The sequence below is a fragment of the Macrotis lagotis genome, chromosome X (assembly GCF_037893015.1).
Source record: "Macrotis lagotis isolate mMagLag1 chromosome X, bilby.v1.9.chrom.fasta, whole genome shotgun sequence".
Taxonomy (NCBI): Eukaryota; Metazoa; Chordata; class Mammalia; order Peramelemorphia; family Peramelidae; genus Macrotis; species Macrotis lagotis.
In genome coordinates, this window is record NC_133666.1 from 623,772,947 (window position 1) to 623,790,745 (window position 17,799).

The 17,799-nt window shown below is 36.2% G+C and overlaps 1 protein-coding gene across 1 annotated transcript in view; it reads right to left on the minus strand.

Annotated features, from left to right (window-relative positions):
* LOC141499453 (uncharacterized) overlaps positions 1-17,799 on the minus strand; it is a 40,596-nt gene that overhangs the window by 17,466 nt on the left and 5,331 nt on the right. The window contains exon 4 of the mRNA XM_074202161.1: positions 1,675-1,703. Coding sequence (XP_074058262.1) covers positions 1,675-1,703 — 29 coding nt within the window. The remainder of the gene's footprint in view (positions 1-1,674; positions 1,704-17,799) is intronic.

Below are 17,799 nucleotides of genomic sequence, written 5' to 3' on the forward strand. Positions count from 1 at the left end.
AAAAAAATTTCACAGGTTAGGTTCTTTGGAGAAGCAGCAAGACAGTGAATTCCAGTGTAATTAGTGAAGTTGAACAAAGAAGAAATAGCTACAACCTGGGATGGTGAGAACATCAAGGACAGTTAAGAGGGAGAAAAGAGAAATAGCCAAGAGGCAGTTATTGAACTTAGATCAACATGTATCCAACCTGGAGAAGATGGTGACCCGAGCATTTATAGAAATCCTAGTCCAGCTCCTATGCAAGGAGGAGTTGCGGGGAGGGGATCAAGGAGTGACCCATCTGTACATGCATGACTGCAGTCAGACATACACCTTGGAAAGCTAAGAGCCATTCGGTTGGAAGAGGGATAAGGGAGTGGAGTTGAGGTTGTTACCTATTATCTTAGTGAATTTACGTTTGAGAAGTAGGTTAGACTGGACTAGGGAGAGGAAATCAAAGGCCCATAAAAAATGCCAGACAAACAGAAAATAGTTCCTTAATATTACAATATTAAAAGAAAGGCTAGACAAATATTTCTCTAATATTTCTCCTTCATCAAAAGGAAGAACCAATACAGAAGAAGCAAGTGGATTTGGAAGGCTGGTAATGTTGGAACCTTATGCTCATCTGTCTTGAAGAGGAAATAACAAATACTTCTGGAAGAAATAGAAATCTTCTGAAAATGTAGAGAAGTGAGAAAACTAGGGGACAGAGTAGGGGAGGGATTTTTAGTGGAATTTGTAGATAGGGATTTGGCAGGGTGGGAAAAAGATGAGGAACTTTTAGAGTGGTACATGGATTGAGATGGGTGTCAGGAAGGGGTAAGGAGAAGATAACAAGGATAAAAAGAGAAGGTAAGAAAGAAAATAGCAAAAATAAGATGGAAGGAAATTCATAAATAGTAATTATAACTTTGAATGGGGATGAAATGTTTATAGCAGATCTTTGGTGGTGGCAAAGAACTGGAAACTGCAGGAATCCCCATTAATTTAGGGGAATTGTAAAACAAATTGTGGAGTGTAATTGTGATGTAATATTCCTTTGCTATAAGAAATAATGAGCTCAGTGATCCAAAGACTTGCATGAAATGATGAATAGCATCAAAATATTGTTTTAAGAATGATTTTGGAGGCAGCTAGGTGGTGCAGTGGATAAAGCACTGGCCCTGGAGGACCTGAGTTCAAATTTGACCTCAGACACTTAATAATTATCTAGTTGTGTGACCTTGAGCAAGTCACCTAATCCCATTGCCTTGCAAATGTCCCCCCAAAAAATAACTTTGAACTATCAAATCATTTTAACTATTATGAATAAAGAAATTAAAAAATAAAGGATATATGAAGAAAGATACTATCTGCAGAGAACTGACAAATAGAAAAAGTATGCACAGAATAATTTTACACATTATATATACAATATATGTATACACACACACACACACACATATATATATATATACACCTATTTGTGTCTAATAATAACCATCTCTAAGGGTATGTTTGGAAGGAATAACAAGCTGTGCGTGACAGATTTGTGGTTTTGATGAAGGGAACCATGGACATAGGGAGTATTGAGATCAGTTGGAAACAAATTTTATAAATCTTTTGTTTGCATTGCTAAGGGAATCTTCTTTCTTTATCATTCTAATTTAGGCCATGGCCTGAAGGCCTGACCTTCAATCTGATCTAGATTGCATTCTCTTTGGGTCAGAGCAGCCATAGCCCTGTAGGCAGGCACTGGAAACACATCTAAGACCACCCATAAGAGACCTCCTCCCCAAAAGGCAAAATCTCCAATGTGGGACTTGGGCCACTCCCAGGTCACCACCCCTTCCTATGGACCCTGAGGGGGAATTTAAGGAGATTTTGGGAGAGGCTCACTCTTTTACCTTTCCAGACTTCTGCTGAGCCTGGCAGCTGACCTGCCAAGATCAATTAGCAATCCACTGCCTTTCCTTAATCTCTACTTTCCTATCTTTCCTATCACTTTCTTTTTGTGTTGTAACTTCTTTTAATAAATCTGTATTTTCTTTCCCCACCTGCCTTCCTGGGTCAGAGTGTGATTCTTCCCAGAGGAAAATGGAATGCAATTGGCAACAATCAGTAGGACCAGAGATAAAAATTTCCCTAGGAACTCTTATATTAACAAATTTCAGATACAAAACAGGAACTTCCAACAGAAAATTTCCAAGCTATGACATAACAGTATCATAACAGACACATTATTTAAAGTTAAGGCACTAGATGCTTCTTTTTTTTTTAGATGTTTCAAGGCAATGGGGGTTAAGTGGCTTGCCCAAGGCCACACGGCTAGGTAATTATTAAGTGTCTGAGGTCGGATTTGAACCAGGTCCTCCTGACTCCAAGGCTGGTGCTCTATCCACTGTGCCACCTAGCCACCCACTAGATGCTTCTTAAGAACAAAGTAATACTAGATCACTGAACTGGCAAAAAAAAATAATAGTCAAAATATATTTTCAAAGGTCCCTAACGCTCCACGAGACAATGACTAATGGTGACCCTAAGGATAGTGACTCCATAACCTCATTAATAAGAATTTCTTTGTAAATTACTTTAAAAAATCAGAACGGGCAGCTAAGAAAGTAAGTGATTGTTAGGGATCCTTCAGGACCACAGTTGTGAAATGTCAAAGGTAATGGTTTAAAGACCCTCTTGGCTTCTTGTTTTGCAAACATACTGGCCCCGGTTTCTCAGGAGACCAGCATGACCCAAACCCCTTTGCTTTTCCATAAGATCAGCTTGACCCAGGTCCTTTGTATCTCCTGACATTGATCAAGAATCGCATTATAGCTAGAGCAATGAAGTATGCATAAGAATGTGTAACTGTTTAACCAATGTGTAATGATCTAACCAATGTGTAATCTTTAATATGATTGGTGCTTAAACTGGTAGCAGAAGTTGTCCCTGAGTACAGAAGTAGACTAGCATATAAACTTCTGTGTGACCCTAATAAAATTTGGAGTGCTTTACCATCTCTGCCTCCCATCTCATTCAATGCAAGCTGAGAAGGGTCCTCTACTGGCCAAAGGACTCAAGTAGCTGGTACACCTATCAAGTGATTGGGATTAATAGTTCACATTTTTTAGTCTGGGGAGAGTCTTCCAATAGAATGTAAACTTCTAAAGGAAAAATTGATTGATCAAAGTATTTTACTTGAAAAAAATTCTACTGATCCCCTGAGAAGCAGTATTTCTTTTCTACCCAGAGCAGAGAATTCATGTGGCTAGAAGAAAAGATGGAGCTAATCTCATCACAGTAGCCACAAAGCTTTCCAAAATGGGATTGCCTTTCTCAGCTGCACAGCAATCAACAAAAGACTTGTAATTTTGACTGAAGCATAGAGATCATGGAAGGGAGTCATGATAAATCAGTTAATCCAGAAATATTTCTGAAGTGCCAACTTTGTGCCAGGCACTATACTAGACACTGGGGATTAAAAAAAAAAAAGGCAAAAGATAGCCCCTGCCCTCAAGCAATTTACATTCTAAATGGGGGAGACAGCAATATATAAATGATTATGTATGGATCAAGATAAATACAAGCTACATTGAGGATGGTCTCAGGAGGAAGGCATTAAGGTTAAGGAGAAGTAAGAAAGGTAGAATTTAACTGAGACTTCAGTGAAGCAAGAAAATAGAGATAAGGAGAATGTTCCAGGCAAGGGAAACAGTAAGTGAAAATTGTCTTGGAGATGGAATGTCTTGTTCCAGGAATAACAAGGAGGTAAGGGTCACTGGATTGCAGAATATATGGAGGGAAATAGGGCATAAGAGCACTGGAAAGGTAGGGAAAGGCCAGGTAATGAAGGCCTTAAAAGTCACTGGAAGACTTTGCCTTTGTTCCTAGAAGTAATGAGGAATTAATGGAGTTCGTTGAATAAGGGAGTGATATGATCAGACCTACACTTTTGTAAGATCAATTTGACAGCTGAGTGGGGTATAGATAGGAATGGGGAGAGATTTGAGATAAGCAAACCAACCAATAGTTCAGGTATGATGTGATGAGGGCCTGTACAAGTGTCAAAGGAGAAAGGGTATAGTGTATAAAAGTTGTTATAAATTTTGAAATGGCAAAACTTTGCAGCTGATTGGATATGGAGGAGAGAAAGAAATGATGGCTCAAGGATGACAACTAAGTTTTGAACCTGGGGGACTAGAAGGATGATGATACTCTCAACACAAAAAGAGAATTTAGAAAAAGGGAAGACTGGAGGGGGGGGGGGGATTGATGAGTTCTGTTTTGGATATATTGAGTTTGAGAAGACTACAGGACATTCAGTAGGAGATTTCCAATAGGCAATTGCAAATTCAAGACTACAGGAAAGGAGGGAAGCTAGAGATAGACAAATAGATATGAAAATCAATTGAATAGAGATAACTATATTCAAGGGAAGTAACAATAAAATTTGCAAAATAGTTTATATTTGTTAACACATTTAATCTTTATAACAACTCTGAGAGGTAAGTGCTAAAATTATCCCTATTATACAGATAGGAAGCTAAGACAGAGAAGTTAAGTGATTTGCTTAGGATCACACAACTGCTAAGTGTCTAAGGCAGAATTTGAATTAAACTCTTTCTGAGTTTCTGCATCCAAGTTTGATATTTTATCTGCTTTGCTTTAAAAAAGAGCATATATATATATAGCCAAGATTGAGAAATGGAACCTATTAGGCATGACCTGCATAAAGATTCAGCAAAGAGGGGTGACTAGGTGGTGCAGTATATAGAGCACCTTGGAGTCAGGAGTACCTGGGTTCAAATCCGACCTCAGACACTTAGAAATTACCTAGACGTGTGGCCTTGGGCAAGCCACTTAACACCATTGCCTTGAAAAATCTAAAAAAAAAAAAAAGATTCAGTAAAGATTGATGAATGGTCAGGTAGATAGGTGAACCAGTAAAGAGCATTGTCATGAAAACCTAGAGAGAAGGAAGTGCCAAGGAGAAAAGAGTCATCAACAGGACCAAAGACTACAGAAAAGTCAAGAAAGATGAGAAGTGAGAAAAAGTCATTAGATTTGAAAATTAAGGGATCATTGATAACTTTGGAGAAAACAGTTTCTGTTGAATGATGAGGTCAAAAGTCAGACAGCTAAAATATCAGAAGAGAGGGAGAGGAAAGGAAGTAGAGGCACTAATTGTAGGTGGTCTTCTCAAGGAATATAGCCACAAAAGGGAAGAGTGATAGGACAATAGCTATTACGGATGAAATGAGATAAAGTGAGAGATCTTTGAAGATAGGAAAGATATGGTCATATTTGCAAGCAGTAGAAAATCAGTCATTAAAGAGGGATTGCTTACTGATAAATAGGAGAAGAGAGAGAGATCTCTACAGATGGCCTTGACTTTTTAGTGAAACATAAGGTTCTCAGTTGAGAGGATGATAGAGTGAGGAGCTATGGGAGATTTTAGGAGGGTTGGAAAAGTTTGGAGAAACTATTGTGAAGAGAGGAATATAAGAAAATATAAAAGGATTTCCTTGCAACAGTGAGGATTCAATTAAGAATATGAAATATAAATTTGCAGTGAACCCAGGTAACAGTTTCACAGTTTTCTGTAACTGTTCAACAGCATAGGAACAAGATCTTCAATAGGATAAGGGAGCAAGCGACTTGAAAGAGGACAGTGAGAAATTGAATTGGTTCCCTAAGAAATCAGGTGAAGAAGAGAACAGAATATAGTCAATCCAGAAGTTATAGTCTGGTTAAAGAATGGAGGAATTGAAAGATTGAAGGTTAGGGTGAGAATGAAGAACTGGTTTGGAATTACAAGACAAAGGGAGAAGTAGAATAACAATAGTTACAATCAGAGTTCCAAAGCATGAGTGGAAATACAAAAAAATAAAGAAGTGTAGGCAAGGAGGTTATGTCATCAGAAAGGAGCCAGGTCTCAGTGAGTACAAGAAGATGGAAGGAATGAGAAAGGGAAAGGATAAAGATAAAAGCTAGTTTGTTACTTATAGAGCAGGCATTTTAGAGAGTACTTTAGAGTGGGATGATGTGAGGGAAGGACTGAGGGAGACTGGAATAAGGAAGTCATAGGGGGAACAGAGAATAGATTACAACAACAGCTAGAATTCAGAATTACTGGGATTGAGAGGAAATAATCATTGATGTCAAGTTTCACTGGATTGTGGAAAGACTTGAATACTAGGTATGGTGTTTGAATTTGAAGCATGTAAACCTAATGTAATGAGCAATTTACATGAACTACTCTCTCTTTATTCAGTCCATGCAATGAGGGAGAAGGGAAGGAAGGATTGAGGCTTCCACACACACATATGCATATCATTTTTGTGGACTTTTCTGGGGAAAAAATTCCAAACCTCATTTGAGATTTTTCATCCCTGCAGCTAGAACAAAGGAAATGATCCTGTGATGCTTCTTTCCTTCCTCACTTCTCAAGAGAGATTATGTGGTCAAAAGATATGCACAGATTGAGGAAATCAAAGCGATTCCATAGTCATATGAAAAATTGCTCTAAATAATTACTTATTAGAGAAATGTAAATTAAAGCATCTCTGAGGTACCACCTCACACCTCTCAGACTGGCCATTATGACCATAAAGAACAATGATCAATGTTGGAAGGGATGTGAGAACTCTGGGACATTAATGCATTGTTGGTGGATCTGTGAACTCATCCAACCTTTCTGGAGAGCAATTTGGAAATATGCCCACCCAAAGGGCAAAAAAAATGTGCATACCCTTTGATCCAGAAATACCACTACTGGGTATATCCCCTGAAGAGATTATGAAAAAGGGTAAAAACATCACTTGTACAAAAAAAATCATAGCCAACTCTGTTTGTGGTGGCAAAGAATTGGAAATTAAGTCCTTCAATTGAGGAATGGCTTAACAAACTGTGGTATATGTATGTCATGGAACACTATTGTTCTATTAGAAACAAAGAGGGATAGGAATTCAGGGAAGCCTGGAAGGACTTGCATGAACTTATGCTGAGTGAGATGAGTCGAACCAGAAAAATATTGTGCAACCTAACAGCAACATGGGGATGATGATCAACCTTAATGGATTTGCTCATTCCATCAGTGCAACAATCAGGCACAACTTTGGGATATCTGCGATGGAAAATACCATCTGGGAGTTAGACTCAAGAATGCCCTAGTTAACAACTCATGACTGACATTATTCACCGAAGTTCCCTAGGACATGCTCAAAAACCCCCCTCCTCCAGTTGCAATATCATCCCCTCAAGTCTAGCCCAGATGTCTGAGGTTTGAGATAATGAACCTAAAGTCAAGAAGGTCCCACCAATCTTGTGACTTGGACAAAGGATCAGAAAGGGCTCAGGTCCAAGTCATAATGAAGGACAGGGATCACTCACTCATATCCATGTACACACACACACACACACACACACACACACACACACACACAAACACACACTTTTTACCCCCTCCATCAGGCTGGCTAGTTTTGCCCCAGTTGTTTCTAGGGTTGTGTCACTGTGGCTTCCACTGATATCAGCACAGTGAGAAATAGCTCACCCTAAACCCCAGTAGTGACAGAACCAAGGGGATGTACTAAAAGCTTCAGAGGCACCTGTAGAGTCTTCAGAAGTAGTTACTGAAGACATGCAGGTGCAGCAGATAGAGCACTGGCCCTGGAGTCAGAAGGACCTAAGTTCAAATCTAGCCCCTAGCTGTGTGACCTTGGGCAAATCACTTAACCCCATCATCTTGCAAAAATAAAATAAAAAATAATGAATTCTGAAGACACGCAAGCCCCACAGGCTAAACAGAACATATACTGACCTGGAAATAAATAGAGACCCTTACAAAGGGTGCACAGGTCTTCAGAGTAGATGCATAAACACTGTAGAGAATATATCTAACATTCTAAATGAAGCATAGTCCCCTCACAATAAATACTAGATCCCCACAAAGAATGCTCAGGTCCATACAGAGGATGTATAGACTTCAAAGAGGACAAGCAAGTCCCTTTTGGGAAAAATAGAAGCCCATAACTGAAGATGCCTAGGTCCTTTCAAAGGATACATAGATCCAGCAATTCATCTATTGACAAGCTACTAATAATAATATGAAAGAAGGCTTCAAAGTACTACTAACAGACATAAAAATCAAATAACTCTGAGGTTTTATTCCTCACACAGAAAACTAGCAAAGGTGACAAGACTTAAAAAGAGTTAATGATTTCTAAATGGCAAGCACACTAAGAAACTGTTGGTGGAGCTATGAATCATCCAACCATACTGGAAAGTGAGTTGGAATAATGTTTTGGTATTTTTAATGACTAAAATGTTCATGGAGGCCAGAGGGGTAGGGGCAGGGGGAGAGGGGGAGCAGGGAGATGAAAAGTAGGTGACACAATGGATAGAGTGCCAGGCCTGGAGTCAGAAAGACTCACTTTCCTAAGTTCAAGTCTTACTTCAGACACCCTACTAACTGTGTAACCCTTTGCCAAGTCATTTAACCCTGTTTGCCTCAGTTTTTTCATCCCTAAAATGAGCTGGAGAAGGAAATGACACACCATTCCAGGATCTTTGTCAAGAAAATCTCAAATAGGATCAAAGAGAGTCAGACATGACTGAAGACCAAATAGCAACTGCAACAGCAAAAACGACAAATCTTCATGTCTTTGGAACCAGAGACGTCACTGCTATGCATATATTGTAAGGAAGTCAAAGGCAAAGAAAAAATCCCATTTCTCATTCAGCATCACTCATTTTGGATTTCTTTGACTTTTCCATTATACTGGCATGCTAGGTACCTTCCCTCTTCCTTGCCTCAGCTTCTTAGTTTTCTTTCCCCCCTTAAGATACAAGCTCCTTGAGAATAAAAATTGTCTTTATTTTTCATATTTGGACACCACACACCCTCACTTTATTAAGCAGACATTTAATGAATCTTTATTGACCAAAAAAAGGTCCCATAGACTCCAAAAATAGAAACACTTTTTTGAAATGCTGAAGAACTAGAAATAGGTTGAGAAATGACTTAGCTAATTATAAGGGATTATATGAAATGAGGACTATAAAGATGAAAGAAGGATTGAATGATATGAACTACTGCAGGGTGAAATAAGGAGAACCAGAAAACAAGATACATGATAACTACAGCAATATAAGTGTCAGAGGAAAGAAAAAAGGGGAAAAAAAAGATGTTGGCCTAGGAAACTAGCAATGGACAATGCTATACCCATCCAGAGGAAAAAGAAAACAAAACAAAATGAAACAAAAACATGAGTGAACACTACATTCACTTTTAAAATTTTCTCTTATGTATTTCCTTCCTATCTTATGTTTTTCTTTCTTTTCCCTAAATCTTAATTCCTCATACAGAAAATGACTAATCTGTAAACACGTTAAACACAATATTCACCAGCCTGTTCACCACTGAGGGGAGAGGAGTGGGAAGGGAGGGTAGAAGGAAATTATGTAACTTAAAAATATTCATATTCATATGGATGAATGTTGGAAAACTTTAATAACATGTAATTGGAAAAATAAAATATCAATTAAAAAAGAAATAAAGGAAGTTGGATACTACATAATTATAATGACCAAACTTGTCCTTGTAAAGAAATTAAGAAAATACACTTCCCTTTATAATATAAATAGGAGGATAACTACATGTATTGGTGATTTTTGTTACTTGAGAAAATTTCTGTCCTATTTACATTCTATTAATAAATATTCTTCCAGCTCTTCCCTTCAAATATCTCATTCCTTTCCCAATTCTCTTCTCTACCACTCTCATTTTATTTATATCATTTTAAACTCTAAAAAAACTCGATTAATTTTTTCTGAGAATTTTTCTTTGAAAGATTTTTTGTAAATGTTTTGGAGTGTGTCTTAGAATTTCCTGGTTTCATGGGTGTCCTTTTGGTCTGTTTGTCTATTCATTCATTCTTCCAGCTTCCCTTCTGAACTCTGGACTACTGTATTGTGGCCAAACTGTGTATACTTCCAGAGAATTACCAAGTCTGTTTGTTTTTTTTATCTGAGGTCCTGTTGCATTTTAGGGGTATTAAATTCTTTGTTCTTCTTAGTTAGTCAGGAATGATTCAGGTCAGGGAGTTGCAAATTTTCAGGAGGACCTAACTAATCTGATCTAGGGTACAGTTTGATCCCTGCACTTCTGGTCTGAACTTTTCAAGTTCCAGACCTGCACTTTACATCTAAACAGCACAATTATAGGCATGTCCACAAGAAGAACTCCAGTAGCTAGGTGCTCCAATACATCAGCCAAGAGGAAGACTGAAAGTTCAGAGAAACAAAACTATAGGGTGAGAGCTTATCTCACAGCCCCAGAGATGATCATTTGCCTCTGGATATAGTCAAGATATATAGTAGTCATACTTTCTCCACAATTGAAAAATTCAGTCTTTGACAGTCTCTAGTTTGTTTTGCTAGATTTAGGGGGATTTTTTGTTCACTTTCTTTTAAAATTTTTGTTACAAAGATGATTCACTGGGTAGGAGAGATGGAGGGGATAGATTGAGAAATGTGATACCAAAAAAATTAAAAAATTAAATAAAGAAGTAACAATCTCCCTGTTTGATAGTAGATAGTTTTTACAACCTTGATTATCCCTCCTTATTCATGTTATAACAAAGAAGGTTATAGCATACCATAAAGATACTTTACAACACACACTAGAGTTGGGAATCTCCAGAAAATAGCTTGTGCATACCTCTAGAATTTGTTACTTAATGTCTCAAGGAGAAATCTTCCCAGTCAGGAAGAAATGAATTTCTCCCACAATTTGGACTGAAGTGAGGAGGAGTGAGCCAGTTAGTCAATAAAAAATTAATAAACATCTACTATATGCTCTATATGAAATACTAGGATAAAGATGAAGCAATAGTTTTGGGGTTTTTTTAAAGGAGGGTAGAAATGTCTTTAATAGGATTAGAGTGCTAAGGAAAAAATTGGAAAACAAATGAGAGCTATGAGAGAAAGAAAAAGAAAGAGAAACAACAGCACGGCTCAAAAGGTGATAAATCTTGCCAAAGGAATTAACTCTGAAAATTAGAATGAACAAAATAGAATCCAATGTCTTCATGAAGCAACAAGAAATTTTAAAACAAACTCAAAAAACTGAAAAAAATGGAGTAAAATGTAAGGTATCTCACAGCAAAAATAGCTGATATAGCAAAAAGATCAAGGAGAAAAGAATTAGGAAAAATTAAATTCTCAGAACACCATAACTAAAAAAAAAAGAGCCTAGACATTCTATTTTTAGTAACCTCAAAAAAACTGCAGACATCTTTTAGCTTCAGAGGATAGAATGGAAATGGAAAGAATACAGTGGTCACTTCCTAAAAGAAACTCTAAAGTGAAAATGACCAGGAATACCATAGCCAAAATCTAGACTTTTCAGGTCAAATAAAAATATTGTAAGTATCCAGAAAGAAAGAATTCAAGTATTAAGGAGCCATAGTAAGGCTGATATATGATTTTAGTAGTTACTAATATAAGGAGGAAAAAACTTGAAATATAAAATTCCAGAAGGCAAATACACACACACACACACACACACACACACACACACATACACACAAATAGAGAGAGAGAGAGAGACTTTCAGTCAAGAATAACAATAATGGGGCAGCTAGGTGGTGCAGGGAATAGAGCACTGACCCTGGAGTCAGGAGTACCTGAGTTCAAATCCAGCCTCAGACACTTAATAATTACCTAGCTGTGTGGCCTTGGGCAAGCCACTTAACCCCATTTGCCTTGCAAAAACCTAAAAAAAAGGATAACAATAACTAAACTGAGAGTAATATTAAAGGGCATCATTAATGAACCAAAAGATTTCCTAATATTCCTGAGGAAAAGACTGGAGTTGGGAGAAACCTTGAAATTCAAACACAGGTTTGAGGAACAGGAAAAAAAAGTAAAAAAGGAATTATAAAGGAATAAATAAGGGTAAACTGCTTACTTTCAAATATGGGGAAATGAAATATGTCCCCTCCAAACCCTTTCATTATCAGTGTTAGTACAGGAATTCCAATTTGACAAGGCCTGGGAGTAGAATCTTAAAATTCTATTTAAGAAAAAATTAGAAAGGGAAAGAGGGATATGCTAATGGGAGAGTGAAAGAGGAGGTTAGGAAAATGAATCTCACATAATCAAAGATATAAGTAAATCTCTCTATATAAGTTTGTTCTCATCTGAATTGATCAAAGAATGGAAGAATCTATAAATGTCTAAAGAGAGTTGAATACAAAAATCCATTTCACCAACAGGAAAAATAGTACAGAAAGAGGAAAAGAGAAGGGAAAGAATCAAAGAGTGGGTAGATTAAGGAGGAGATTAGTCCCAAGCAAAACAAAACTCTTTTGTCATGATTGTTCAGTCATTCAGTCCTGTCTAACTCTTTGTGACCCCAACGAGCCATTGAATGTCAGGCCTTCTGTCTTCCACTCTCTCTTGAAGTCTGTCCAAACTCATGTTTATTCTTGTTATACTACCCATCCTTCTCATCCTCTGCTGTCCCCTTCTCCTTTTGCCTTCAATCTTTCTCAGCATCTTGGTTTTCTTCAAGGAGTCCTCTCATCTCATTATGTAGACAAAGTATTTAAGCTTCAGTTTCAATATTTGACCTTCCCATGAATAGTCTGGATTAATTTTTGTTGCTGACTAACAGACTCTCAAGAGTCTTCTCCAGCACTGCAATTCAAAAGCATCAGTTCTGTAGTACTAAGCTCTCCTTGTAATCCAACTCGCACAGTCATACTGGGAAAAAAAATTAAAAAAAAAACATAACTTTGATTATATGAACCTTTGTGGGCAAGATGGTGCCTCTGTTTTTTGTATGTTCAAATTTACCATAGCTTTCCTTCCAAGGAACAAGCATCTTTTCATTTCAGGGCTGTAGTTGTTGTCTACAGTGATCTTTGAACCCGTGAATATAAAAATATGGCATTTTTTTCCATTTCTTCTCCCTCTATTTGCCAGGAACTGATGGGATCACTGGCCATAATCTTGGGTCTTTTTTTATGTTAAATTTCAAGTCAGCTATTACACCCTTCCCTTTTGCTCTCATCAAAAGACTTCTGATTCTTCTTCACTTTATGCCATTAGAGTGGTATCATCTGCATATCGGAATTAACTTTAATTCTGGTTTGTCCAGTCTTGTATTTCACATTATGTACTCTGAATATAAGTTAAATGAAAAAGGTTACAATATACAACCTTGTCTTACTCCTTTTCCAATCTTCAATCAATCAGTTGTTCCATATTCAGTTCCAACTCTTTGTTGTTGCACTTCATACAGGTTCCTCAGGAGAAAAGTGAGGAAATTTGGCACTCCCGTATTTTTGAGGACTTGTCACATTTGGCTGTGATTCACCCAGTCAAAGGTTTTGTGTAGTCAATGAATAAAATGTAATTGTCTTTCTGGAACTCCCTTGCTTTCTCTATAATCCAGAAAATGTAGACAATTTGGTTTCTACTTCTTCTATCTCTTCAAAAATCAACTTGCACTTCTGGTGATTCTCAACCTAGCTTGCAAAATCTCAAGCATAACCTTGTTGGCATATGAATTGAACTCAATTGTTTGATCATTTAAATATGCTTTGGCATTGTTATTGTTTAAAACTGGGACATAAACTGATCTTTTCCTATACTGAGTTTTACAAATTTTCTGGTACATTGAGGTCTGCACCTTTATAGCATCATCTTTTAGGTTTACAAAGCCCAGTTGGAATTCCATCATTTCCACTAGCCTTATTGTTGGCAATGCTTCTTAAGATTCACTTGACGGGGCGGCTAGGTGGCACAGTGAATAGAGCACTGGCCCTGAGTTCAAATCTGACCTCAAACACTTAATAATTACCTAGCTGTGTGGCCTTGGGCAAGCCACTTAACCCCATTTACCTTGCAAAAAACCTAAAAAAAAAAAAAAAGATTCACTTGACTTTAATTCTTGATCAGTAATCCCAATATCAGTCACGGTTATTGTTGATGTTAAGATCTTTTTTCTGTAATATTCTTGATACTTCTTCTTAATCTCTTTTATTTCTATTAGGTCTTTACAGCTTTTGTCATTTATCATGGAGAAATGGAGATCAAGGAGAAAAGAATTAGGAAAAATTAAATTCTCAGAACACCATAACTAAAAAAGAGCCCAGATGTTCTATTTTCATGGATACTATGGAATTCTGGAAAGATTTTATTGTCTTTCCCAAATTTTTTCCTTTCTTTTGCAATGCTCATCTAAGAAAAGCTTTTCATCTCATTTCCTCATCTGTAGAATGGAAACACTGTAGAAAAGAAAATGAGAAAGCATCCCAGTATCTTTGCTAAGAAAAGCCCATGGACAAGTCCATAGCATGGCAAAGAGTCAAACGTAACTGAATGATTCAACAGCAACAACACTAAAAAGAAGCCTGATGCTTGACCCAAAGAAACTCTATAGACCTGAAAGAAAATCTTAGGTGGTTCAGAAGCACTGACTCTAGTTACTTGAAATCCAATGGTCTGTAATCCTCCGTAATAACTTTTATCCTTCAACAAATTTCACTACAGAAATGAGTTATATGTATATTGGATTTTGTTTTCATCTTATAATGGTAAGGAAGTAATGATGACCATAGAAATATTCATTTAGGAAACATTTGTTGATAAATATTGGAAAGTGGGCAGGAGATCCTGATCACTTATTAGAACTGGTCCTACAAATGTAAAATGGTATGCCACACTTTTGTAAACTTCCTCTATTACCAGTCCCTGATTTCAATGTCTATGTATATCATTTTGTATGTCATTTGTCTGTTTATATCATACTGACTTATCTAAGAAAAGGGAAGAAGGTATGAATTGAAAAAATATTTTATCAAATTTTTTGGATAAAAATCTAATGTTCAAAATCTAGAGAATTAGTGAGCATTCATAAGTCTAATAATAAACAACCATATTAAAATATTCCAATTAATACAATAAATTCAAATTAAAAGAACTCTAAAGTATCACTTTTACACACACAAAATTTGAAAAAATAAATAGGGATAGAAATAGTTCATGTTGAAGAGGCCACGAGAAGATAAAAAGAATAATTCACTCCCATAGAGATGTGAATTGTTTAAATAAATCCTAGTAGGGAAATCAAGCAGGAAAAGTTGTTTTCATCAAACAGATTCACTTCTGACACTCTACTATAAGAATTCAAGGGTAGAATAGTCCCATCCATGACAAAATATTCAAAGAAATTCTATTTTAGAAGTAGTAAAAAAGCTGGAGACAAAAAACATACCTATTGAATTGAAAATGACTGAACAAATGTTATATGAATGCACTGAAATACTATTGTATCACAAGGAAAATGAATATGAAGAATTCATAAAACTCATAAAAATTATATGAATTCTTACAGAATGAAGAAAGCAGATCAAAAAATATATCTAATAACTACAATGATATAAATAAACATAGCCCTAAAGACAATCAAATTTAAGGGAACCACAATGACCAGCATTGTTTCTGAAAGCAATAAAATCACACTCATTTTCTTTCAATTTGGCAGAGGTTTATTATACTTGGGTTTAGTAATTTTTTAGTCTGAGGACTGAGCAGAATGAGTACGTTCCATTCTTTGTTTACAACTCCCTTATTTTGACACCCTCCTACTACAATCTTTCTTCATTAATCTAACTTTTCCTTTTATTTTAAAGTTCATCTATTTTATTTTTTTAACATTCATCCACATGCATATGTATATTTTTAAGTTACAAAATTTCTTTCCACCCTCCCTTCCCACCCCAGTCCCTCAGCAGTGAACAGTCAGGCTAACATTGTACATACATATTTTTTATAAACATGTTTACAGATTAGTCATTTTGGTATGAGGAATTAGGATTAATGGAAAGAAATGTATAAGCAATAATTTTTATAGTGTTAACCAGATTCTTAAAGGTTGGGGGTTTTTTTGCTTTTTTTTGTTTTGTTTTGTTTTTCTTCCCCTAGATGGGGATGACATTGTCCATAGCTGGTCTACTGCAATTGTCCTAGCTCTCTGAACTGATGAGAGAGAACTGCTTCCATCAAGGTTGATCATTTCATAATGTAGTTAATATGCAGAATGTTCTCCATTTGTTCAGCATCAATTCCTATAATTCATCCAACCATTCATGGTTTCTGTAAGTCATTCCATGCCTCTCTAGAGTGTGACCATTTATTATTTCTTATAGAACAATAATATTCCATAGTATCCATGCATCATAACATTTTTAGCCATTCCCCAAATGATGGGTGTCCCCTAGATTTCCAATTCTTTGCCACTACAGAAAGAGCTCCTATGAATATTTTGGAACACATGGAACTTTTTCCCATTTTTTATGATTTTTGCTGGATCAAAAGGGAATGAATATCTTTATTGCTCTTTGGGCATAGTTCCATATTGCTCTCCAGAATGGTTGGATCTATTCACAACTCTATCAAATATATTAATGATCCAATCCTCCCCCAATCTCTCCAACATTAATCATTTTCCCTTTTTCTTATCTTGGTCAATTTGAGAGGTATAAGGTGATACCTCATAGTTGTTTTAATTTGCATTTTTCTAATAATGATTTGGAACATTTTTTCATATGATTATATATAGGTTTAATTTCTGCATTTGAAAACTGTCTATTCATATCCTTTAACCATTCATCAACTGGGAAATGACTTGTGACCTTATAAATTTGATGCAATTCTCTACATATTTTAGAAATGGAACCTTTATCAGAACTCCTAGTTGTGAAGATTGTTTCCAAGCTTTCTGCTTTTCTTCTCATTTTGGCAGCATTGATTTTATTAGTGCAAAAACTTTTTAATTTAATATAATCAGAATCATTTTGCCATTTATAATGTACCCTAATTCTTGTCTGGTCATAAATTTGTCCCCTGTATGTCTAAATTCAGTACTCATTTTGACTTTATTTTGGTATAGGGTGTGAGATGTGGGTCCATGCCTAGTTTTTACCAAACTATTTTACACTTTTCCCAACAATTTTTGTTGGGAAATAATGAGTTCTGATCCCAGAAACTTATGTCTTTGGGTCTGTCAAGCAGTAGATTGTTATAGTCACTAATTGCAGCTTCTTTTTAACCTATCATAATCCACTGATTCATTACTCTATTTCTTAACCAGTACCAGGCAGCTTTGATGACTGAAGTTTTATAGTACAATTTTAGATATGGTAGAGCTTTACTTTTTTTTCATCAGTTCCCATGCTATTCTTGACCTTTTGTTACTCCAGATGAATTTTGTTACTGTTTTTTCTAGCTTGCTAAAACAGTTATTTGGGAGTTTGATTGATATGGCACTGAATAAGTAATTTAATTTGGGTAGAATTGTCATTTTTATTATATTAGCTTGACCTAACCATGAGCAATTGACATTTTTCCAATTTTTTAGATCTGATTATACTTGGATGAGAAGTGCTTTATAATTGTGTTCATACAGTTTCTGGGTTTGTCTTGAGGAGGTAGATTCCCAATTATTCTACAGTGATTTTAAATGGAATTTATCATTCTATCTCTTGCTCATGGGCTTTGTTGTTCATATCTAGAAATGCTGGTGATTTATGTGGGTTTATTTTATATCCTGCTACTTTGCTGAATTTGTTAAAGAGGTTTTTTTAGATGATTTTCTCAGGTTCTCTAAATATACCATCATATCATCTGCAGAGAGTGAAAGCTTTGCTTCCTCATTGCCAATTCTAATTCCTTCAATTTTTTTTCTCTAATTGCTGCAGTTAGAATTTCTAATACTATATTGAATAGTAATGGTGATAATAAGCATCCTTGTTTCACCCCTGATTCTAT